This window comes from Anastrepha ludens, chromosome 5 (genome assembly GCF_028408465.1).
Source record: "Anastrepha ludens isolate Willacy chromosome 5, idAnaLude1.1, whole genome shotgun sequence".
Classification (NCBI taxonomy): Eukaryota; Metazoa; Arthropoda; class Insecta; order Diptera; family Tephritidae; genus Anastrepha; species Anastrepha ludens.
This window is the reverse complement of record NC_071501.1, coordinates 117,617,308-117,643,566: the sequence shown is the minus strand read 5'-3', so window position 1 is coordinate 117,643,566 and position 26,259 is coordinate 117,617,308. Positions and strand designations below refer to the sequence as shown.

Here is a 26,259-nt window from a genome sequence, read left to right as displayed (position 1 = left end):
GGTTCGGAGACACGTGTAACGATTTCTCTTGAAGCTGTAGAGATGAAGAAGAGAAGCACTTGCTATGAGAAATTCTCTTCATCATCATCATCAATACTTCAAAAGGTCTAAGTCGGTCCATAGGGCTTGAATGCCTTTTCTTCTTCTTCTTAATTGGCACGATAACCGCTTACGCGATTTTGGCCGAGTTTTACAAAGCGCGCCAGTCGTTTCTTTCTCGTGCTAACCGGCGCCAATTGGACACACCAAGTGAAGCCAAGTCCTTCTCCACCTGATCTTTCCAACGCAGAGGAGGCCTTCCTCTTCCTCTGCTACCACCAGCTGGTATCGCATAGAATACTTTCAAAGCCGGAGCGTTTGTATCCATTCGGACGACATGACCCAGCCAGCGTAGCCGCTAGATCTTTATTTGCTGCGCTATGTCTATGTCGTCGTAAAGCTCATACAGCTCATCATTCCATCGCCATATTCGCCGTTGCCAACGTGCAAAGGTCCAAAAATCTTCCGCACAATCTTTCTCTCAAACACTCCAAGCGTCGCTTCATCGGATGCTGTCATCGTCCAAGCTTCTGCGCCATACGTTAGGAGGGAAAAATGCCTAGAATGCCTTTTACTTCAAAAAAATGTTATTCAGATTTCTGAAGAACCACTTCTGCGCGGATCTGTATAGTTTAAACACAGCCTCGCTCATGATGTTGATTGGATTCCTACAAAGCCTTTGGCTGGTAAAAGATATGCAGAGGAAAAATAACTACAGAAATCGCTTATAATGGGGGTCTGCAACCGAGAGTACTCCTATTAAGAGCCGACCAAAAGGGCACATAAGACCAAGAGGTCGAAGTGCAAACCTCTTATAAAATCTAGGAGCAGCACTTTTAGCCTAACTTTACACAATCTGTATCATTGCAACTTTCGTGCAATAAGATCGAACTTTACGCACACAGTTCTGGTAGAGCCGCAATAAGTTTATTGAAGAGCGAGTAGAAACCTAGTCGGATAATCTACGTAGTAATCTCTACGGGCAACTTATGCTATGAACTTTTATTTGTGATGTCCACACAGTTGGTGATAACTTTTCCTCATTTCGAAAATAGCGCAGGCTTCTGTATAAAATATCCTCCAGAACTATCTCATGCACTTCAGAGAAGGGCCAAAGGTTCGAAAATCTGGATTATGAGCCAAACTAGCTTAATATCTTAAGACTTAAGTAATTCTCCAGATAAGGACCCAGGACCCAGGTTCTTATCAATTTGATGGCACAAGGAGAGTCAGTGCCGAATATCGTTTTAGCTCACGACTTGTTCCCACCATTCTTATTATAATTTCTTTTATAACATTTATTGTTTTGTTTTTTTCTTTTAAAACTAAAAATTAAATACTTTCATAACAAGTCATTCTACTTACAGCAGCGAATTTGCTAGCGCAATAGTCGACCAGCTTCGTAATGCCCACATGCCCGGCCAAAGAGGCGATAGTTGCAATATGTCCACGTTGTTGCTCGATCATCTGTGGTAGGAATGCTTTGGTGGTCTGGAGAGCAAAAGCATAGAAGAAATAAAATAAAATTGAAGTCTTTAACAAAAAATTGTGCGTTTTATAAAAATATACAAAATCACTATTATTTTTTTTTGTTTTTGTACGACCAATTAAATTCTCATACTCACCCAAAAATGAGCCATCACATTAACATTGAAAGAGCGCTCAATGAGATGATCTGGGGTGTCCAAGAGATAGCGCCCAGATACAACACCAGCGTTGTTGATTAACAAAGTCACCTGGAAGGTGAAGGAAATGAGAGAATTTTTATTAGAGAGAAAAAAGTCATTTATTTTCAATGCGTTATGTTAATAGGGTGCGTCCAAAAGTCTCTTAGAACCACTTCAAATTCAAAATTTTGTGTTTCTTTGCCAAAAAGTTTATTTCTATGAGCATTTGAAGCAGAAGCGTAAGAGCATTTCGGTAGAGAGAAGTGGTTTACGTGGGCTCATCAAACACTAAAATCAGCAAAAAAGAATATAATGAAAATGAAACAAAAGGTCTTAGAGAACGTCTCATCATTCACCACTAGATTTTATTCAATATCTCTCCAAATAAATGTATTCGAACTCATGGAGACTACAGGCTGAACACAGGACGTGGGACTTTAGTTTTTCTTTAATAGATATTTTTGACGTGACAACGTCTTATAATTCGATGGAGCCAGCTGCACGCATCAAAAAATTCGGCGTTACCTTGCTCATGCGGCGTTACCTTGCTCTGAAGCGTTCCGTTTAAGGCTTGAACTGCCAGCGAGAGCGCGGAACGAACGACAAAGAGGTACGTACAATCGGCCTCCGCGTTCGGCAACGTTCGACATCTGGCTCTCTCCTACTTGAGTAAGCGATGCGTCCGGACATCTGCTATACAATGATACAAGACTAATTCAATACCCATGGGAAACTATATACACACATACACATGCCCGTATGCACATATGTACGTATGTGTATAACGAACTTTGTTCCAAGAGCCAAATGAGTGTGCGCTTTTATTCACTTAAAAATGTGTAAACAAATCAAGAACAAACATGCGAACTATCGCTTTTATATGCAATAAATGAGCAGCAAAGAGATTAAGAGAGCAACAATGCATCATTCCATTCATAGGCTGGCACATTTAAAATTTTATAGTATAGTATTCAGTAGTTGAACGCGAATCGGCAACAGGTTAGGAAGTGAGCAAAGTTTTATTAAAAGAAACAGAGAGCATAACTGAATTTGATGTACACAACTCTTCTTACAACAAATTGCAATTAAATTTGCAAAAATAATTAAGTAACTAATTGAACAACAGCTTTAATTCAGTTTACTTGCTGAAAGAAGTAATGTCAACACAAAATATATTATTATAAGATAATAAAATCAAAAATTTAATTTTAACAGTCGAGTAGAAATTGAAACAATAAATTTTATTCAAGTATTTTGTAAATTTAAAATGATTTTCTTAACGAATAATTTTATAAACAATTTTTCTTCCATTTCGAACGACGACTCGTTTGCAGAACCGCTAGGTACATTGTAAAAAAAAAAAATTAACATCATTGTATTTATGCCTACAAATAAATGTAACTTGATCAATTCCATTGCGATTCTATTTACCTTCTTCCCTATATCCATACAAAATATCTATCAAACAAATAAAATTAAATGCAACCATTCCATCAGTATTTTCTTATGACGTTGACACGTTCAACTATCGTCAGTAAACCGACTTTTCAGACAACCTCTTGTTTTTTGAATATTTTTATGGAAAAGAGCTTTATTTTTTTTCAAAAAACAACTTTAAGAGAACATTTGGCGATATTGACGCAACACCCGGTTCCTTTTTTTGACCCGTTTGTAACAGTGGGCAAAATCCTTAGTCATACACCAAAATCATAAACCAAGCAACAGTTGAGATGAGAACAGCTGACTTTTCGTGCTGAATCGAAGCCGAAGAGGCCCTGAGTTGGGTTTATCAGCCAACAAAGGCATACTGAGGGGTTATTGGGATGCGGTGTCATTCATATCGATTACTTCGGAAGGGTAAAATGCTCATCGATGCATTATGCATAGCAGTCTGATCGATTGCAAGCTAATTGGCAGCAAAAACGAGACAGTTTTCTAAGAAAAAAATCTCTTTCAGCAGGAAATACATAGGAACCGGCGCACAAGAGCCCAGCCTTATTGGCAAAATTGCATGAATTTGGTTACGAATTTGTAGCTCATTATTGTTATTGCAAGCAATCGCAGGCTTGTTCAATTTCTTTCGTCTAATTTTTGTTACCGTTTCCCACTGGGACATCTGTCGCATCGCAGGCACAGATTCAGTAGCAGCATTAGAAACAGCAGTCGCAGAGACCTGTGATGAAGCAACAACAGAACCGAAGGTTACTTTTGCAAGTGCACTTGTAGTAGCAGCAGCCGACTCTAATGTTGACTTAGCGTTTTATTCTTTAGCGACGGCAGGACCATGCATAGCAGAGGTTTGCGGCGCAAGCTTGCAGCAGCAGAGTTCAACGCATTGCTCTCATTGTCAACAGGCGGACATCGAACAGAAAGAATAGAGCGCGAAGTGCTCGCATGATTTACTGTTTTTTTTTAATTTGCACTGCCGAGAATGTTAGCAGAGTTAGCAACAATGCTTTTGATATTTTTTGCCTCAAGAGTTAGCGTACAGAGAGAGAGAGAGAGCGGCATCTTTGGCTGCAAGTTTAGAGTGCAAAAAGCGAGTTTCTGCAATAAGATCATCTGATTTTTGTATTAGTTGTTTTTTTCTTTATGCAGAGCATTTATAGCGGATAGTCTGCATTTATGTTCTCTGTTCTAAGCGCAGCTATTTCTTTGACAACAACAAACAATGTAATTTGTTGTTTATTATTACGCCCATTTATAATTTTATATTCTTTCTTTTTGACTTCGTACGGAGGAACTGTTAAAGTTTGTGACCTAATCGGAGAGCGTCTATCGGCAGCGCAGGCCTTGCAAAAATGGGGTTAATCAACATTTTTGAAATCAAATGTACGTAAACAATCTGCCTAAAATTCACCAAAATAGAACATTGATCTTTTGTAACTTCATCGTACTTCAAGCGCTTCAGGCAAAGCGGCCATTTCGTATTTTTTTTTATATTTTAGTATTGTTCTATTCTTTTTTCGCAGCTATCAAAAACAAGCAAGCCTGCATTGGGTCAGTGCCTTGAGTTCGTAATCTTAACCATGAACGGCATTTCATACGATCCTGAGTGCTGTGACGACACATTTTTTATTTTGATTTTTTTCTTGTGTTTTAATTGGATTTTGAGCTTTGGTATATTAAGAGACCTATAGTAGAATTTTATGGCCAATATTTTTGTTGTACAATTTAATATGCTATAACACTTTATTATGCGTATTTTTGGCGCTTTCCTGAACAAGCGCGAAAAAGGACAGATATTTTGAAGAGTTTGAGGCTTCAAATGTTCCCCTTTGTTTTTCGTTGGAAGTGCTGAACTCATCAGATGTCTAAAATGTATGGGCAACATAGATTCTTATGCTAATTTATCATAAGATTGAGCAGAAGAGTGAAAAAAATGCTCGGAACTTTTTACTTCACTAAATATAAAAAAAATGTGGGAGGAAGTTAAGCCACCCGTATGAAAATTAAATAACAATAATATTGAAAATCTCTTCTTTTGCGTGCATTTGTTCTCCACTTGTCCACTGCCATTTTGTTTTTTTTTTAATTTTTTCTTTCGCAATAAATATTTAGACTTCCATGCAATTGCACAGCTGAAGTTTATTGATTTTGCACCAAGTTCTACAATTTATTTGCAAATGCATTAAAAGCAATATTTGTTGTACCACAATATTTGCATCTAGCCATTCTAGGCGTGAGTTCATAGCGCATGCGCGTCGGTCAACATTTAATATTGATGCCAAGGCAAGCGGTTTTTATGCTACTACTTTTTGGTAACTATTTATAATAGTTTTTGTTTCTGTTTATAGAAGTTTTGTAATGGTGTATAGTGTTTTGCATATCGGGTGTTTTTTAAGAGCCTGTGAAACTTAAAATGATAACGCAACAGAAATGATGTTGGATTGAATTGCTTTTTTATAATCTGGTAGATAATTTCTGGGCATTTATTTTTTGAATATGAAATTCGGCAGATGTCTGTCATGTCTGATGAGTTACATGTCCCATTCGATCAGTCTAATTTTGGACAACTTTTTCCAATAAATCTGAGTAATAAATCTAAATGAGCCCAATCCGCAAAAATGCGACGCAAACGATGGTCAGTTGGCTTCCATTCTTGCGCGAGCTATATTTTATGTGTGCTGACGACTTTATGAGGTCTACCCATAGAAGACGTTAGTCTGAGTTCGGTTCCTGTAGAGTAGGGAAGTGCTTTGTAAAAGAACCGAATCAGGAACCTTTCTCCAACTGCAGAGCATTTTTCCTGAAGCTGTCCAGTGTTTTCTAGAATCAGTACAGTCAATAGTACAATGGTCTTCTTGACTGACTGCTTGGATTTGTTCAACCTCCCACTAATCTAATCTAAGCTAAGATCCTTCGTAGAATTTTTTATGTAGTCGAAGGACAAAGGCCAACAAGTTGAGAACGAATCGACATTTCCCCGTCTTCTTCAATACTTCGCTCTAAGAAATTAGCTTTCACATTTATTTTTTCAAAGCAAATTTCCACAATTCGAAAGCGCCATTCTGACGTTTAACGATTCATGACGACTAGCAAAATCTTACAGAACAGAAATGTCAACACAGTTGCAGCCTTATCAGCCATGAAACTTTAGTTACCGATATCGATAGTTCTCATGCAGCAAAAAAAAAAACACCCGATAGAAGAAGTTAGGTGTACAAAATTCATGTATGGAGCTTTAGAAACGCGCAACTAATTAAAATAAGCAACATTCTTAGTTCTCTGATTGTAGTAGCTTTTATGTGTCGAAGTCTCCGCTGAGGAGTCTTATGAGACAGTCGAAGAGGAGGGAAATGGCAATGTCTTCATCCCCCACCCATTCGCTACCACCTAACTTCACTACTAATAGGAAGCGTTTGGCTCAACCCCTGTTTGGGTCAAAATTTATCTTAGGAATCCAGTTCAGCTGACAGTAGTTTATTGCTAAGTGCACTTTCATGCAATTTTCACACGAAAATGCTGGGTTTAGTATGCCTTCAAAGCTTAGCTCCCACTTAGTGAGTTTTGGTTACCAAAGCGTTTAACATAAATTCAAGTGCGGTGAACTGCATGCACAAAGACCTTAAGTAATTAAATTTGATGGGTGCCAACGTCGTTCACTGTTTAAGGAAAATAACCCTCACAGTCATGACAGTAAACAGTCAAAAGGCATGGCAATAACTCACGCAAAAGAGTTAAAAAAGAAAAAAAAAAAAAGAAGAGCGCTATTTTGAAAAAAGAACATCAAGTTCAAGTTGCATATCAAAAAACAAAAAACAAAAAATGTAAAATATAAAAAGTATGAAAAAAAACTTTATATTTGCATATCTGGCATAGCATCACAAGTCAAGTTGAAGTACAAGTGAATGGTTTTATGTTTGGGCACAGCTATCGCAATGAATGCCCTTAACCGACACTCTGCATATGTATGTGTGTAAGCCATCAAGGTCAGTTGGGTTTTACACGAAACTGGTAATTGGTCTTATTTAGCCCAAAATAATTTAATTGAATTTAGTAGCAACTAAAAGAAGCTGAAAAAATACTTGATGGCCTTTGAAGTGCCTGATTACACGCCATGGACTAGAAGTAAAAAGTCGAGGAAGAAATGCCAGTCAAATCTCTTTTGGTAGAATAGTGAATTATTGCGCTCATTATTGCCTTCACTTTCATCTCAGATTATTTAGAGTAATTTTCGAATGAATCAAAGATTCCCCGTCATTTGCTTTACTTACATCTCCAATTTCATTCCGTATCACTTCAGCAGCTTTGTAGACCTCCTCCTTTTTGGAAATGTCAACAACATAGCCTTTGCAGTAGCCGCCATCAGCTTCGACGATTTCGGTGGTTTCTTTGATGCCTGAAATTCACATTTTGGTTTGTGATTATTCAGTAAAAAATTAAGATTTTAGTAAAAATTTGTAGAAGCAAATAAACTAAAATTTTTCCTATATAATATTAATGATATTTAAAAGGTATTCAGATTAAAATAATAATTTTACAATATATCATTTTTTATTTTCATTTTTATTTTTATCGACATTTATATTTTTGTTTTTATATTTACTTTTACGTAAATTTTTATTTTTGCTTTTACTTTTATTTTATTTTAATTTTTATCATTATTTTTACATTCACATTTATTTCTATTTTTTTTTTTCATTTTTATTATTTTTTTTTTGATATTTTAATTTTTGTTTTATATTTACTTTTATGTTTATTTTAATTTGATTTTTGGTTTTTATTTTTATTGTCCATTTCATTTTTATTTTAACTTTCATTTTTGTTTTTATTTTATTTTAATTTTTATGATTATTTTTACTTTTATTTCTATTTTCATTTTAATTTTTATTATTATTTTTTTTTTTTTTGATATTTTAATTTTTATTGTTGATTTTAATATTTTTATTTTTATTTTTGTTTTATATTTAATTTTACGGTTGATTTTTGGTTTTTATTTTTATTTTCGGTTTCATTTTTATTTTAAATTTCATTTTCATTTTTGTTCTTGTTTTTATTTTGTTTTAATTTTTATTATTATTTTTATTTGTACTTTTATTTCTATTTTTGTTCCTGTTTTTATTTTATTTTAATTTTTATTATTATTTTTATTTGTACTTTTATTTCTATTTTTATGTCTATTTTTATTTTCATTTTTATTTTATTTTTTTGATATTTTAATTTTTATTGTTGATTTTTGTTTTTATTATTATTTTTTTTTTTGATATTTTAAGTTTAATTTTTATTTTTGTTTTATATTTAATTTTATGTTTGGTTTTTGGTTTTTATTATTATTTTCAGTTGTATCTTTATTTTACTTTTCATTTTCGTTTTTGTTTTTATTTTAATTTTTATTATTATTTTTATTTGCACTTTTATTTTCATTTTTATTTTATTTTTTTGATATTTTAATTTTTATTGTTGATTTTTGTTTACATCATTATTGTTTTTTTAATTTTAATTTTTATTTTTGTTTTAATTATATTTAATTTTATGTTTTTTTAATTTTATTTTTGGTTTTTATTTTTATTTTCACTTTCATATTTATTTTTATTTTCATTTTAATTTTTCCTTTTATTTTAATTTTTATGATTATTTTTACTTTAACATTTATTTGTATTTTTATTTTCTTCTTGATATTTTAATTTTTATTGTTGATTTTTGTTTTTATTATTATCTTTTTTTTAATTTTTATTTTTTTGTTTGTTTTATATTTAATTTTATGTTTATTTTAATTAGATTTTTGGTTTTTATTTTTATTTCTAGTTTCATTTTTATTTAAATTTTAATTTTGGTTTTAATTTTTGTTCTAATTTTTATTTTAGTTGTAATTTTTATATTAATTTTTGTTTTAATTTTAACTTTATTTTTATTTTTGTATTTTATTTTTATTTTTATTTTAATTTATCTTTTTCTTTTTATTTTCAGTTTAATTTTTATTGATATTTTTATTTTATTTAACACTCACCTTCCTTATTTATGTCCCATATAATCACTTTGGTGCCCATTTTGCCCAAGCGTTGAGCTAGCAATCGGCCAAGTCCATTACCTCCGCCAGTTATTAGTGCGATATCTGTGTTCAATTCTTTCTCGGGATAACCAAAGGCAATGTAGTACAAATCCTAGAAAATTAGAGGAAAATACTTTTATTAATTTAAAATATCGGAAAACGAATAAAATTCGAGTAAGTACTGTTCAGAAATCCATCAAAATCCTAATTATTAAAAAAATATTTGCATGAGTTACAATTTGTGATTGAGGTGGTGAGACGTTCAAACACATTTCATTTGAATATTTCGCTTTGACTACGTCTATGACAAATAAGAATTAAGAACTTTTTAGCCTTCAATAGGAATTTTTTTTTTTGTCGGGACAGACTTGCAAGCACAGCACTCAGACAGAATTAAGTCCATTGCACTCGGATTTCCTTTTTACTTTTCTTTAAATCTACTCGATCTCCGAAGAAATCTGCGTAGATCTTGTGGTGCCAAGGAGCCAAGGTGGTCGCTTCTTAATACATCACTGCCAAAGACCTCAAGCCTGATTCGAGCGAAGGCCGGGCAGACGCACAGAAAGTGGTCCGCCGCCTCATCTTCCTCTTCACAAGCTGGACAGAGTACACTGTCTGAGATGCACACCTTTCCCATGTGCTTTGCCCATATAAAGTGGCCCGTCATCAGTCCAACCAGCTTCCTACAGTCCTCTCTGCTTAGTGACAGGAGGAACTGCGACAGTCGGTCGGACATGACAGGTGGGTTAGAGTAACCCGTTTGCGAACCGTGGCTTTGATGGCTGCAGAAGGGAATCTCCGAACGGGCTCCGAGCCAAGAAAGTTGACCTATTCTGGCTAAAGAGTCAAAGATCTCGTTACCCGCGATAAGCACGTGTCCCAGCACCCATGTCAGGCTATTATGTCTACCGACATAGTTCAGCCTGGATTTACAGGACTCGACTACCCTTGAATTGGTTAGGGAGGGGCTGTCTAAGGCCATGAGCGCAGCTTGGCTGTAGCTGTAGACACATTACATCTGCCTCTCCATCTGTTTCTGGAGAACAGATCTCCGCTCAAAACATAGATGCGTACATTCCGAGCCGGAACCGTACTCTGTCCTGGAGCCATCCGTCAAAATGCGTTGCGTCAAAACAGTGGCTGCCTGGCTCATTTTCTGAGTTTGACCACAGTTGAGCCTCTGGCAGCACCACACTGTATCTCTCGTCAAGCACGACTCTGGATGGCATGGAGTTAAAGGGCATGGCGAGGATCGTTGGATCGAAGTCCATGCCTACTCTCTTGTCCAGTGCCGTACAGGGGCCGTATCAATTCCCATTGAGGCCTGCAGATGGCCTCTCCTTGGATGAAAACATCAAGTGGTGTTAGACTAATCATAGCATTAATGCAGGGCCTGAAGTAGTCGGAAAAGCCACAGTGCGCCGTAGTCTCGCTAAGGTCCTCCTGACTCCCACGAGAGGGAATCTACCCATTCAGACTACTGATGCATAGGTGATAATGCGTCTTATCATGGCCGTTATTTTATCTCGATTTTATCTTAGTTTTATATTATCTTCTTGCCCCAGTTAAGATTATCTCATTTTGTATCTGTATTTGTATGTATTTTATCTTATCTTATCTTGCCATGTTTTGTATCAACTTTATCTTAGTTTTATCTTATCTCATCTCACTTTATCTTACCATATCTTCTTTTAACCGATCTTGTTTTATGGTAGTAGCCCGGTGTGACGGGTTCAAAAACTTGAATTTGTTTTTTTACATTTTTCGGAAGGAAAACATCTTAAAAATATACTATAAAAATTGCAGACAGAAATTTTAATTATTTTTAAAGTTATAACTAAAATAAGAGAGCGCGCCGTAGTGTGTATGGAAGCGAATTCGACTTACATAGAGAAAAAATAAGAAACTTTAAACGCGTTTTTCTCAAAAGCATGTTTTCGAAATTTCGGGGAATCACTGACTCAAAACTATTCAACTGATTTGGCTAAAAATTTAAGCCGTTATTCTAGACACACATATCTAGATCCCGGACCTTTAAAAGATTTTATTTTTTAATAATAAACTATTTAATTTAAACAATTTATGAAGAAAAAAAAGTCACAAGTCCGCCATTTTGTTTTTGTTTTTTTGTTTTGATGTATATTATATTTTAGGTTCGGGACCTAAAATAAAGTCTACAGAATAATAATCTGTTTGAACTTTTTATTTCAGATGACTTTGGAAGGCTGTGTGTTTCCCCGAACCAACTCATCTCTTTTTTTTCCTATCTTATCTTATATTAATTTATTTGCTTTTACCTGGTCCTTTATTTTCTTATTTTATTTTGTCTCTACCTTATTTATTTTATATTCTGTTTTATTATCTTTTTTTATGTTATCTTCTCTCATCTTATCTCATCAAATTTTATATTATTTTATCCCGAACTTATCTTTTCAAATCTCATTTATCTTAAATTATTTTATTTTCTCCCATATTTTTTATCTCATGTTATCATATCTCATTTTTCTATTATTTTATTACCCCGAAACGACGCGAGGCGCATCTTTAAGCTTAAATCTATTTAGCTAAACTTTTTAGACAACCCAATATTTATAGCACGCAACGTCAGGCACGCGCTGTTTAGCATTTGAATTACAGGAAATACACTAAATAATGAACGATTACAAGCCTTTACAATATACAAGGAAAATAATACAAATAAATGTATTGCTTTGTATTATCTAATTATTCTCTAGTTGGCTAAAACTTAGTTGTGTACGACTAAAACCTACATTTATCGATTTGCTTCATGGCATATTGAGCGCAAATCACATATGTAGATTGTGTCACGAATGATTTGCATGGCTCATATGAGAGTACATTCATATATATTACATACACACACATACCTATGCATTTGAAAATAAATAGAAAAATATGGCATTTCATCAAGCATAACAACGCATTTACATAACCCGAAGGCTGTGCTTGGAAAGAGAGAGCGGCGTAGAGACAAAAACGAAATGTCACTGGAACATCTTTGATGAGCCAATAAACTATCGCGCTGCGCAAAGCGTCGTGACCTTGAGCGGTGGCAAATACACGCAAGCAGCGGCAACGAGTTGAACTACTTTTTGGATGGGTAATATTTACGAAGTTTTTACACAATGAAACTCAAATTATGATACGTTTAATTTTGTTGTAACAAAGTTTGGTTGTTTCTTTATTTTGTTTTTTTTTATTGTATTTTTTTTGCTCTCATCACCGAGTTAACCATTCATGACAAATGCGTGTCAACGTTCACTTTGTGTCAGCGGTAAGCCAGTTAACTGTATATTTGTGTATGTATTTATTAGTGCTTATGTTTGCTTATGTTTATACACACATACATGCATACATATGTGCGCATACTTATGCATTCGTGCAGTCGATTTGTCCTCTTCATGTCGCAGCTGTCAGCCTTAGCCGGCAAGGCATTTCTTTTGATGAAAACCATTTGACATTTATTTTACTGTCTTTCGCTGGCCACCGGCGGCGTTCAACAAGCGCGCTTTCAACTTAAGCTTCCGCTGCTGTTTACCAAAGCGTGAACGGTTTTTTGTAGGTACAGGAAAAGTAAAATACGAAACAATAAAATACCAAATAAACGCTTGCCTGTGCTTTGCTTTAGTTTTGATGGTAACTTATTGTGCATATGTATGTGTGTGTATGTATGTATGAATATAAAATATGTTCGTAAAAAGAGTAATTTAAAGCTGATGCGGTAATACAAAGTAATTTAAAGAGTGCAAACAAGTAGAAAAATATTCAAACCAAGTAATATTTTCACTCATACACCACTTACTTGCATATGCATTTACATACGTACATACATACATATATGTAAGCCAGACTATGTCACGTTTCATGCGTTGTGGCCGCCTTATGTATTATTCATTATTAATGTGAAAATAATTGTTTTTGCTATTTTGGCAGTACTTTGCATCGTAGTAGCAGCCGTATCATTAACACTGATGAATGATGTAGCACATGTGTAACGGGTGTTTTCTTTTTACATTTCAATATACCTCGATAAAGATATCTAGCAAACCAGTGACGTTGCTAACGATAAAAGTTTTTTAAATACCAATTAAGTTATAAAAATATATAAAAATGAATTAAAAAGTCTGGCAAAGTCGCTGAAAAATGTGTGTGCCTTAAAATACTCCCAACACCTTTCATTTGTTGCCCATAAAAATATTTTTTATATTTAACTATTATTTTTGTATATGTGGCAACCCTAGAAAGAAATATGTGCGGTTTAATACTTTCTCAAAAAACTGTATTTTGATACAAATACTGCTCGTCTATCGTATATAGCCCCAATATGTGATTTATTGGAGTTTTTCAGAAAGGTGGCACCCCATTTTACATCTCTGGTTTAAAGTTGGTTAAAAATATTCTGAAATAACTTGCGTTTGATACATAGCTTGCAATATTGCAGCTAACTTAAAATATTTAGTTCACTCAAGCTATCACAAAGATGGTAGCCCTATGTGTGAATCAAATTTTCCGAATTCTTTTGCGCTTAAGTGACTATCATATGTTATCCATTTTGTAATTTTTCGATAACTTACATAGTTAAATCACTTAAATTTCCACACAGGTGGCAACCCTATGTATAAATATCTCTGGATTAAATTGTGCTGAAAACTTTCATTTAAATACCCATGCCGTAATACTTTATCTAACTTACATATTCCATTCACTTAAATTTTGTATGTAAATAGGTGGCACCCCTATGTAGGCACATACATACGTATAATTGTATTTAGCTGTATACAATTTTTTTAAAAAACATTCACTTGGTACCCATATTATACTATTTTAGCTAACTTACATACTTAATCTTCTTAACTTTTCGTAAATATGGCAACCCTGCGGGAAAAAAAATTTCGTCAGATTATTTTGCACTTAAAAAACTTTCATTTGTAATCTGTTTGGTCAGATACATATTTATATCACTTAAATTTTTTCACAGGTGGCAACTCTACGTGTTAATAAATATATTTGGATTAAATTGCGCTGAAAAACTTTTATTTAAATACCCCTACTTTAATATTTTAGCTATCTCATACATTTTATTCACTTAATTTGTTTATGTAGATAGGTGGCACCCCTATACGCGTATAACTATATTTAGCTGTCATAGTTGCTTTAAAAATCTTCCACTTGATGTCCATATTATAATATTTTAGCTAACTGAAATATTTGGTTCACTACAGTTTTCGCAAATATGGTAACCCTACGAGTAAATCAACCTCTCCTGATTATTTTACATTAAAAAAAACTTTCATCTTTTACCCGTGTGGTAATTTCTGCCTAACTTACATGATGAGTTCACTTTAGTTTTCGTTTAGGTGGCAATCCTACTTATAAATAAATATCTTTGGACGAAATTGCGCTTAAATGACTTTCGTCTCATAACCATTTTGTAATATTTGAGCTAACCTACGTATTAATTTCATTCAAATACAGTTTTTAAACAGGTGGCAGCTCTATGTCTATACTAAAGTTTTTTCAAACTCCTTTCATTTGATACCAGTATTATAATATAAATCATTTTCGAAATTCACGTGCAGGGCGTGAAACCTACAGAGTACTTCACCCACATTTAAACAGGTAATGCGCAATACTCGTAGTATGAAGGGAGCGTTCGCTCTTATGAGTAATAATTCATGCAATACGACCTCTTTTGTGCGTACTGAAGAAACCAATAATGCTTTACTGCCGAAGTGAATGTGATGAAGGATCAAAATTTGCCAAAGGCGCCGGCCTCTCTCAATAACTCTATCTCTACTCATCCAATATGTGGAAGTATTTTAAAGGAAGATCATGACCTGTATCCAGCAGAAACTACAGCTTTTGTATTTTCGTTTACATTGAATGCTCAGCGAATGGATTGCAAATCGACTTGAAGTTACATCTGACTGGAAATCTCTAGCGATGAGGTTGATTTCGGGCCTCACCTGTATGTGAATTAGAAAATTTCCTGGTTTGGCTAATAAAGTTAAACTATTAGGCTTTTCGTAAATTTTTTCATGTTATACCTCAAAAATGAAAGTTGGATATTTCCAACAACACCCATTACATTATATATATAACCGAACGATCGTACTGTGAAACTGAGTAGACAGATAAAATATTATTCCCAAATTAAATCGCATGTCGCTTTTGTCACTAATCACAGGAAGTTGTTGTCGTCTTTATATTTAAAGCATACATTTATGTCATTAGCTGTGTATGTATGTAACAAATTTCTGCCCATAAATGACAGGGTTCGCAACATCTAAATGAGAAAAATGATGAAACGAAAAGTGTAGATAAATTCAATCACAGAAGTGGCCTCATTATAATAAATTTCGCCATGCAACATAAATTGTGTGAGTGTAATTGGAGTACATATCTATGCAAGTACGAGTGTTATGCAAAATTATTATAAGATCAGTCAGGCACTCGTTTGCCTAAATTTTAGTCCATGAAGCAATAAATTAGTGGTGTGCAATTTGAAGGGACTCTGCTTGTCATTTCCGCCATTTCGAATGTATTAAAATTTTGCATACAGGTAGTTGCTTTGTGGTATTAGTGTCACAAATACACAGTGTTGTTTTTATTCGTCAAAATGGAGAACTTAAACTGAGTAAGGGTTTTTAACTTATTTGGTAGGCAGCATCAAAATGTAATTATGCGATACCAATCGGGAATAATTTTGAAGACTGCCTTTAAATTTTGAGAAATTGCGACCCACGGAACAGTGTTCTACATAGAAAAGCAATCGTAAAACCTTATGTCTCTCTCTCTATGGAGTAGGGGCACTGTGTGGAGGTGAATATTTAATATGGTGAGCTGAAAGAGAGTTGCACACTTTTTTGCTTTCAATGCTTTGTTCCACCTCTATAAAGAAAAAAAAAACAAACACTCTTATAACACCTGCGAACTGCAGATGGTTTTTACAAGCAACTTTTTCATGACATAAATGCAAGAATGATAGAAACAAGATTGCGCCCATCAGAGAGTACGTGACGTCACGTTTGCCAAGTTGTGGAGTGTTGCCAACTATTTGCTCTTCGCAATAAATTTAGTGTTTTTAAAATATATAAAAAAGCGAAAGTTTTTAAGTTGGTGTTTGTTTCTTATTTTTAATTTAAAGCTACCGAAACTATATGTAAAAAACAAAACCTTAATATTTAAACAAAAAAATTTAAAACTGGTCACTCTGAGAAGATTTTAGTGTTAATGAAACTTTGTTGGTTCTTATAAAATTTGATGTTTTGAAAGTTCAAATTAAATTTTTTGCTTCTTTTAAGGTTATGCAAGAATATTAAATGTCCCTCTCTCAACTCTTCTTAACATTGAAAATCTTTTTACACATTTTAAAAAGCGTTTGAATTTACTGAATGCGAATAAAAACTATAGAGGTGTACTCGTTTCTTCCGGTCATGAATCCTAAGTGGGTTATAGGGCATCAAGAGATGTATTCATAGTAAAAATTAGCAAAAAAATACCAGAAAATAATAAAGAAACCATAATGACATTTTTACAAACAGAGTACCTTATCTTGTTCCATAACCTCAAATATAGCAAAATAGTTGCTCTTCACAAAAAACTCATAAATGAAATTGTAAGTATCCATAAAACATTTATTAAAAAAAACGCACATTTTAAAGACAATTTTTCACGCATACAAAGTTCTTTAAGCAATTCAATAAAAACTTAGTGTTTTTTTTCTTTAAATGGGCATTTTAGTGCGTTTCTATATCCAAAGCTAGCCAACACTGCAGTAGCGAGAGAGAGATTTGACTGCTGAAAGGAGAAGAACACCAACAACAACTGCAATCGCGGGCAATGCGACCAGATGTTAAAAAAATTAAAGCTAAATAAAACTGAGTGAATTATTAAACTAACTAAAAAAAATGTGTATTTTACAAAATTATAAACATTACATTTTAATTAGAACAGGCTAGAGAACTAAGACTCCGAGACTAAATAACAAAAAAAAAATCCTAAACCAAGTTACGAAAATGGTAATCTGCCCATACTGGTGCTAAAACGACGTAACTCATTGTCAAATTCGCTGAGAGCAAAGTAGCGGTACCGCGATAGGTACCATCTCATTATTCCTTCCACCATGACATAAATTTATTTGGATATTTTTTTTCAATATCTGTAGGCGACTACACTATTTTTTGCCCACAGTGAGCAACGCACGCCACATCAAATGAATGGCAGTCACGCACGAACTTACACGTCTGCGGGTTTTGAAATTTTCCATGGTTAAATTTTGCCTACGTCATGCGGAAATATATCAAATAGTCAAGAAAAATATAATACAATATTAAAAGAATATTTTTATAAACATTTTTTTATTACATACACCATGTAATCAGATTACCATAAGTCTGCTTCAAATACTGCAATGTCATAATTTTTAACAGTAATTAGCGCTCGATGTCAAACTCGAAAGAAAAGCGGCAATCATTACTATTGTTACTTTATCTTAAATATCATACATATATACAAGATTACTATATACCGTATGTTTGCTTATTAATGTGGTGTTATTGAGTCACGCTTCAAAATCGCTTGAGTGCGCTCAATTGAAAATGCTCGGGCACGCGCCGCAGACGCTGGTTTAATAGCAGGTATGACAGCTACATTTAAATTTCTATTTATATAAATAAATCGGTGGCGCTATGTTAGAGGGTGGCATAACGTCTGGTGTTACGAGGGTTGTTGGTTCGACCCCTATCTTCAGCTTTGTCACTTCAAATGGGGTGAGGTAGGCGAAGGCAAATTTACGAGTGCATTTCTGTCATGAGAAAGTTTTTCATACAGATAAATCTGCCATTCAGAGATGGCGTAAAACTGTTCAGTTTAGTATTGGCAGGCAAAAATAAGAATAAATTATTAGGGTGGTTCACAAAAGTACAGTACGAAGTACTGATTAAGGGGGGCCTCTTATCTGTCGGCTTCAAAAAAGGTGTTTTTTCTCAATTTTTTTTCGAGGCAAAAAAAGCGACAAAACATGCAGTGACGACATTTTTATTATCACATACGAGTACATACGGTGGTTTGAGAAAAGGCGAAGTACTGAAAATAAATTAAAGAAAACCTGGCATACCTGGCAATTTTCAAATTTGTAGGGATCGCACTCTTATTACTACGAATATATATTACTTATATACTAGGGTGGTTCACAAAAAATCGAAGTGGTGAAAATAAATAAGACGAAAGAACTTGGCCTATAACTGCTAAAAGTGTAGGCGTCAAACTCTTATTATTATAACATGTACACTAGGGTGGTCAAAAAAAAAAAATTAAAGTACAAAAAATAGAAAAGGAAAAAAATTTGGTTATAAAGGTGCCACACTCTTATGATTATGACTGTATAAAAGATTGATTAAATAAAAATAAATTCGAAGCACAAAAAATAAAAACCAAAAAAATATATTTATACAAATACATACGTATTTTTAGAAGATAATATCCACACTTTGCTAATTTTAAGCTTACTTTGCGTTTTTCTTTTAATAATTCCTTATTAAGATTTCACAACTGGATAGTTAGAAAAAAATTGATTTGTGCTTATTAAAAGATATTAATTTCTATATTAACAATTTTTTTTTTCAAATTTACGAAAAAGGATCTTTTAAATATAAAATATTAGGAAAAGTAAAAATTTTGGAAAAAATTAAAAAAAAATTGGCGCGTACACTTCTGTTAGATATTTGGCCGAGCTTCTCCGCCCTCCTCGTCCACAAATGGACGATAAAGTAAACATAAAGGGTTTTCCAATAACAGGTGTTATCTATCCCTATCGAGATATGATTAACGATGTTTTATGGCCGGAATTGGATGGTATTGATCTGGACAACATTTATTTTCAACAAGACGGCGTTACGTGCCACACAAGCAACGAAACCATTGATCTTTTACGGGAAAAGTTTGCGGTCCGTGTTATCTCTCGGAGAGGTGATCACAATTGGCCACCGAGATCTTGTGATTTAACACCTTGTGACTTTTTTCTTTGGGGCCACGTGAAAGAGAAGGTCTATGCCAACAGCTCAGGGTCGATTCAAGACCTCAAAGATGGAATTCGTGAGGCTATCGAGGACATAGGGCAGCCACCTTGCAATTCGGTTATGGAAAATTTCATGAAACGGATATTGTCCTGTAAGCGTGGTCGTGGTGGTCATTTGCCTGATGTTATTTTTAATGAAATAAACATCCGATCATTTATATTAAAAAGTAGCATTTTTCTTTGAATATCAAAGTTCTTATTTGAAAACCTTTTAGTTATAATTGTCCTCATGCACAATGGCTTGAAGTACTTTTCTGACTGATCTTCAGCTTCTGAGCATTGGAATAAAAGCTCACATACCCATCCAACTCGAGGATTTCCAAGATTTTATGGACATCTTTGACTATTGATCTAGCACGTCTCATCATCAACGTCCATATTATCGTCAAGCATAGATTGACGTTTAATTCAGAAGTCCTTACAGAGTGCAACAATGCCCTCAACAAACTTACGACTCATAATCAGGCCTCCCTGATTCGGTTACCAGGACATGAGGGATACGAGAAGACAGACTTTTACGCCAAAAAAAGGGGGGAAGGGCCATTTACGGAATCAACCCCATTTTTTCAGTTTAAACAAAAACAATCTAAAACAGGATGCTAATGGAAAAAAATGGATCCAAATAAAAACCAAGGAGTACTGGAACGACCTTAAACATACACAAATTACCTTAATCACGTTAAAAATCTGCTCTAACCGTAGATAAAAAGTGCCTTGGAGTACTCTGTGTTGCTTTCAAGTGGTTTTTGCATTGATCTTTTTTCAAAATGTTTTAAGTTATTTTATATCACGCTAGAGACTTATTATTGTTTCAATCATTTTAAATAAAAAACAATACGGAAACTATAAAACAAATTTTTTTCAATATTTATTATCTGGTAGGAGAGCTTCGGAAATAATATTAGGGCAATTTCATTTTTAAGTTAAGTTGTTGAAAAATAAAGTATATCTAAATCTCGGGCCTGATATTCACGGTATTGGAGATTGCAATGACGCGATTCCGAAAATTACGGGATTGTAAAAACCGAAAAAATACGTCTCTAGTACTGAGCTATTTAAACAAAAAAGGATTTTTCCTCGAATTGTATGCTCTTCGACACTTTGTGGATGACCCTAATACAGGCACTTATAATACCTATACACCGTTTGTTGTTATGACTAGCAAATAACACAAAATCATTAACAGGTGGCACAAAGGCTGTTTCATTGGATTTTGTGAAATGACAAACACGTCTATGGGCACAACAAACAAAAAAAAAAAAAAACAACTAAAACCTCAACGGAAAGACGCAAATCGCTGAGTGTATTTTGAACAAAAAAAGGTGCTACGTAGTAGTTAAGTAAACAAACAAAGAACTCGTACAATGACTTTTGAAAATATTGAAAGTATTCAGTAGCCATATCGAGTTGGTAAACGTTCACAATCAACTGTGAAGTGAGCAACAATGGCGAGAAGGTGACAGATTTGACAGAATTGAATTTTAATATGCGCACTTATGAGTGGTCAAATGTAATGCAGCATTCTAGCTGTGAGAGGGTGTGTGTGTGTGTAGGTGTGTATGCTTATGAATGCTAATTTATTTATTTACCAAATGGGTAATTATGTGGTTACGTGTGCGAGTTTCGAATTAGGCATGTTTTTGAGAATATTTCATAATGAATGCAAATGGGCATACAATTTTTTTTATTGCAATGGAATTCAATTCAACGCCACTTAGAAAATTCTGTGTATGAAAAGGCTGAATTGAATAAGGTGTGTACTATTGAATTGATAAATGGTTTCCAAACTGACGCGATATACACGGATTTCTCTAAAGCCTTTGATAAAATCTCCCATACGATTTTAGTAACTAAATTGGCTTGTCCCGGTTTTCATTCTACTTTCCTTGGTTGGATTCGGTTCTATTTAATAAAAAGATGCTGCACTGAGGTTATCGATGGAGTTTCTTCGAAACAGTACATTGCCACCTCTGGTGTACCTCAGGTAGTATTTTATTTGTTTTGTTTGTTAATTATATTTGTTCTTGCTTTTCCTTCGCTAATTTTCTTCTCTATGCTGAAGATCTAAAAGTGTAAGAAATTCTAGTGATTCAGCCGCCCTACAGTCCGAGTTGAATAATTTGTTTTCTTGGTGCCTTATGAATCGTCTTTTTCTTAATATTGAAAAATGTCACAAAATCTCATTTTCTAAGCTTCAAAACCCCCTTTGTACCTCTTATCATATCAATTACACATATCTTGCCTCGTCTGTTGTGATAAGGGTGTTAGGTGTTTTCTTTGATTCAAAGCTTAATTTTACCACGCTCCTAAATTATGCCGTTTCCAATTCTCTTGCTATGCTCGCTTTTGTTAGTCATCACTCATCGCACTTCATTGACCCATATACTCCTAAGATATTATACTCTGCGTTTGTTCGGTACAAAGTAGATTATGCCTATTTTGTTTGGAGACCTTATCATGCAGTCCATATAAATCGAGTGGAGAGGGTTCAAAAAATCTTTGTGCGTTTCGCACTACATTCACTCAATTTCTCAGACCCGAAACCATCATACGAATCACGCTGTCGTTTGATTAGTCTCTTTCCATTAAGTGACAGAGATATCATACTTTTCAGGCAGTATCATTTTTCTTTGATCTCATTAATGGCAAAATTGACTGCCCGGTTCTTCTAGAAAGAATACAGTTTAATGTTCCTTGCAGACATTTCCGCCGTTGCAAGATTTCTCGCGTTGGCTTTAGTAGGGCATTATATAGTGCCAATACGACACTCGTTAGAACGTTGTCGGACCTTAATTATCTCGCCTCCCTTTTGGATTTAGACTTTTCTGGGGCCAAACATGTACCTATTTCAAATGCAATTAAAAAATTACTTTCTATGTAAGAAATCTAAATAATACCTAGTATACAATATATTTGTTATTATAGTTTCTTAAGTATTAATTTTGTTAATAACTTCTATATATATTTAGTAATTTAATGGTTTCTTATGTTGTTAATCTAACTTTTCTACACTGTTTAAGGTTAAATATTGTAAATTTGTATTTTAGTACTGAAATCTATATTTTAAATGTCTGTTCTGAATTTTGTTAGACATTAAACAAATCAATAAATAAGTAAAAACAAAATTTTGAGGGGGACTTGGGCCGCCACGTCACGACAGTGATTCGCCAGCCGTTTTCTGCACGATCATTTCATATGCATCCCACACCCACTCGTCCAATCCGTCGTTATTCATTAGCAACGAAGCAACATGAGCGAGACTGTGTTGATTAACTGCAAATTTTTCACCTTGGATGAGAACAATATTGGAATGATGTAAGAGAACAGTGCATGTTGTTGGTAAAATTGAGCAGGCTACAAATATTCAAGCATGATAGCTCCATAAGGGCAACCTTGTAAAAGACGAACGCCGACCATTTGGGAACCGTATATTCTCTCTTATTTTATAACAGAATTATATAGTTTTTTTCCTTCGAAATATTCACTGTAAAGTAACTTTTGGTTGTGTGTTTGATAAGCAAATAAAAACAAAAACATATAAAAGGTGATTTTTTAGCTATTATCTTTTTAAACAGTTGGTTTAAACAGCTAACGCACGTTTCGTGTTTTGTTTCACTGTCAAACATTTTCAGTTTGGTCTATAATTTAACCATGAATCGTCTTACAAACGAATAACGCTTGCAAATCATTGAATTTTATTATAAAAATGCGTGTTCTGTTAAGAAAGTTTATCGCGCGCTTCTTCCACTTTTGTATCGAAAAATTGTGTTCAGCGACGAAGCTCATTTTTGGATCAATGGGTACGTGAATAAGCCGAATTTTCGATGATGGATTCAACGCCTTTAGATTATTTTTTGTGGGGCTATGTTAAAGCTGATGTCTATTAAGGCAAGCCTGCTTCAACTAACGCATTGGAAGACAACATTAAAGCATTTATATGTGAGATACCGGCCGAAACATTGGAAAGAGTATGCCAAAATTGGACTAAGCGGATGGACCATTTGAAGCGCAGTCGCGGTCATTACTGATAGTGTGTTTGTCTATAAGCATCTTATAAATTGCTAAAGGTATTGGTATGTTCGCTTTGTCTGGTTGGATCTCGCTAGTTCATCTGCCTTGCTGTTACCTTCTATGTCTCTGTGACCCGGCACCCAGAGCAGGTTTATTACAAAGTACTGTGAAACGTAGTCGATACATTCTTTTACTATCTTCGAGCTAATATAAGGCGATTTTAAAGCTTTCAAAACCGAATGGCTATCTGAATATATATTTATATCTCTTCTTGTGAGGACACTTTTATTTAGGCCTAGCAGACCTTCCCTGATAGCCAACATTTCAGCTTGAAAGCAGCAGAATGAAGGCCTCCGCTTACTTGACCATTTAGCTTGGAATCGTCAGTATAGATGAGGATTCCACTTCTATTGTCCATTACCTCATTGTCCCAATCCTCTCTCGTTGAGAAAGTTGTGGTAAAGGATGTGTTTGCATGCAGCTCTACTGAGTTACAAAAGTCTGTCGTTTGATGTAAGAAGCGGTATTCGTCTAGTATTCTTGCGTGGCCCCTCCTGTTAGTGGCTAAGTTAGAAGATTCTCTTAACCTAAGTGCCGATTTCGCCGCCAGCTGTTTGCTGTAGGCCTCAATCGGTAATAAGTGCAACATGACATTCATCGCTACCGTGGGCGTAGTCTTTAGTGCCCCGCTTATGCAGAGACTAGCACCCCTTTGAATACTTTCTAGGCGTTTTACTGTTGTTCTTTTCTCAACTGTTGGCTCACAGACTAAGACACCGTATGTCATGATAGGTCATACCACTGCTATATATAGCCAATGTACTATTTTTGGCGTTAGGCCCCATTTTGCCTCCACAATTATTTTGCACGTATAGAGTGCCGTAACTGTTTTTTTTACTTTAGCATGAATCGTTTGTTTCCACGAGAGCTTCATATCTAATACTAATGCTAGGTAGCTCGCTTCTTCCCCAATTGGCAGTGTGATTCCCTCAAGGGTAGAGGGGTTTAGAACAGTTAACCTGTGTTTTCTGATGAACATGATTAGTTCTGTGTTGTTGGGATTTACCCCAAGACCACTCGATACAGCCCACTGGCTTACGTCGGTTAAAGCATTTTGCATTATGTTGCAGAGGGTATCTGGGAATTTCCCTCTTATTAATATTGCAACATCGTCTGCGTAGGCCACTACATGTATCCCCCTTTTCTCTAGATTCTTCAACAATTGATGCATTGCCAGAATCCACGGCAGAGGAGAAAGTACACCGCCTTGAGGGGTGTCCCTCCTGACGGATCTGCGTATCGTCGAGGGGCCAAACGTCGAAATTAGGAACCTGCCTATAAAAGTGATAAATGAAAATAGAAATATTTTCAAAAATATTATATGAAAATAATCAATTAAATTAATCAATAAATAAGAAAAAACGCCCTATGCCTCAATAGGAGCTAAAGAAAAAAAATACAAAAATAGAATAAATAAGAAAATTTCTATGGCATCTAATCAAAATTAGCTCTTTGCTAGCTACACAAGTTGCACTCATTGCAATTCATTGCAAATGCACGTAAGGAGTTCTCCTTGGAATTCGAAATAATAACGCACTTAATAAGCGTTTAGCATTGAAATAATGCATTGCAGTTAAGGCAACATTTTCATTCTAAATATTTGTATTGATTTCAAGTTTGCCACAAACTTGTTTAGCACTTCTCCGATATTCATTGTACTTGAACACACTCATAATTGTACCCTACATTGAATTCGACTGTCAAAAGTTAAGCGTAAAAATAATCTTTGGGTCCTTTACCAATTCTTGGTTAGTTGACAACAAAAGATTCTAACTCCTTATTTCTATTCGATGCTTTTCCTGTGCGTACTTCCATCGTATGCGTCAATTGTGCATTAGTTTTGTGCTAATATATAAAATAAATAAAAATTCTACGCATAGCAAAAACTTGCACTTTACTCACTTTGCATCCCTTTGTAACCAGTTTGTAGCCAGTCACGAATTTATAGTTTTGTGAAATTTGTTCATTCCTTCTGCATAGTAGCTATACAAGTGTGCGAATGTCATTAGATATGTCGACAAATATATACGCCGACATATTATCTGTGACATGGCATTGCGCAAAATGTTATGAGAGCGCATGCGCGCGCGCGCGTCGGCACAACAAATACGCGCAGTACAAAGCGAGCCACTTGCAAACATTCTAAGCCATAAATCGGTGCATTGTGTGCAATAAAATTCAGCATTAAAACAACTATAAAAGCTGGTAGGCCGACTGTTGTGCGAGACTGGACGCTTTAATAGCAGAAAACACACACACAAAAATATTTGTTGATTGGCATTTTTGAATCGACTCGTACCATACGTTTTGCTATTTAGGTATATGTATGTATGTATGTATGTATAAGCATGCATGCATATATTTGTGAATGCATATAGAGTTGTTTGTACATAGCTTTTGTTTTTGTACGGGCTTATCTGCCTATTGCCGCTTGCCGGTTTGTTTACTGTGAAAATGTGATCAAAGTCGAAAGCTGTTGGCTGTGTTGCAAAGTCATTTAAAGCCTTCATAGAATTAAAAAATATACAGTGTATAAGACGATAACCGTTGATAAATGGCTATTAGTGTCGATAATTAATTGCATAAGTGCATTGAAAACATCTGTGGGGCTAGGACGGCGGATAAAATACGAGTATTGGCTGCATGCAACAAAAAAACAAAAAAAATGGACGAAAACCATACTTCTATTTCGAATGGATCAGCGGCTTAACATAGGCGATGTTGCTAAGATACAGCCGGTTTTTTTTTCTAATAGCGGTCGCCCCTCGGCAGGCAATGGCAAACCTCCGAGTGTATTTCTGCCATGAAAAAGTTCCTCATAAAAATATCTGCCGTTCGGAGTCGGCTTGCAACTGTAGGTCCCTCCCTCCATTTGTGGAACAACATCAAGA

At 34.7% G+C, this 26,259-nt stretch overlaps 1 protein-coding gene across 2 annotated transcripts in view; it reads right to left on the bottom strand.

Annotated features, from left to right (window-relative positions):
• The window catches only part of LOC128865424 (estradiol 17-beta-dehydrogenase 11), a 67,349-nt gene that overhangs the window by 3,283 nt on the left and 37,807 nt on the right, over positions 1-26,259 (bottom strand). For both annotated transcript variants that reach the window (XM_054105792.1, XM_054105793.1), the window contains 4 exons: positions 9,157-9,310; positions 7,424-7,548; positions 1,665-1,775; positions 1,405-1,530 (listed from right to left, as the gene is read on the bottom strand). In XM_054105792.1, coding sequence (XP_053961767.1) covers positions 1,405-1,530; positions 1,665-1,775; positions 7,424-7,548; positions 9,157-9,310 — 516 coding nt within the window. The remainder of the gene's footprint in view (positions 1-1,404; positions 1,531-1,664; positions 1,776-7,423; positions 7,549-9,156; positions 9,311-26,259) is intronic.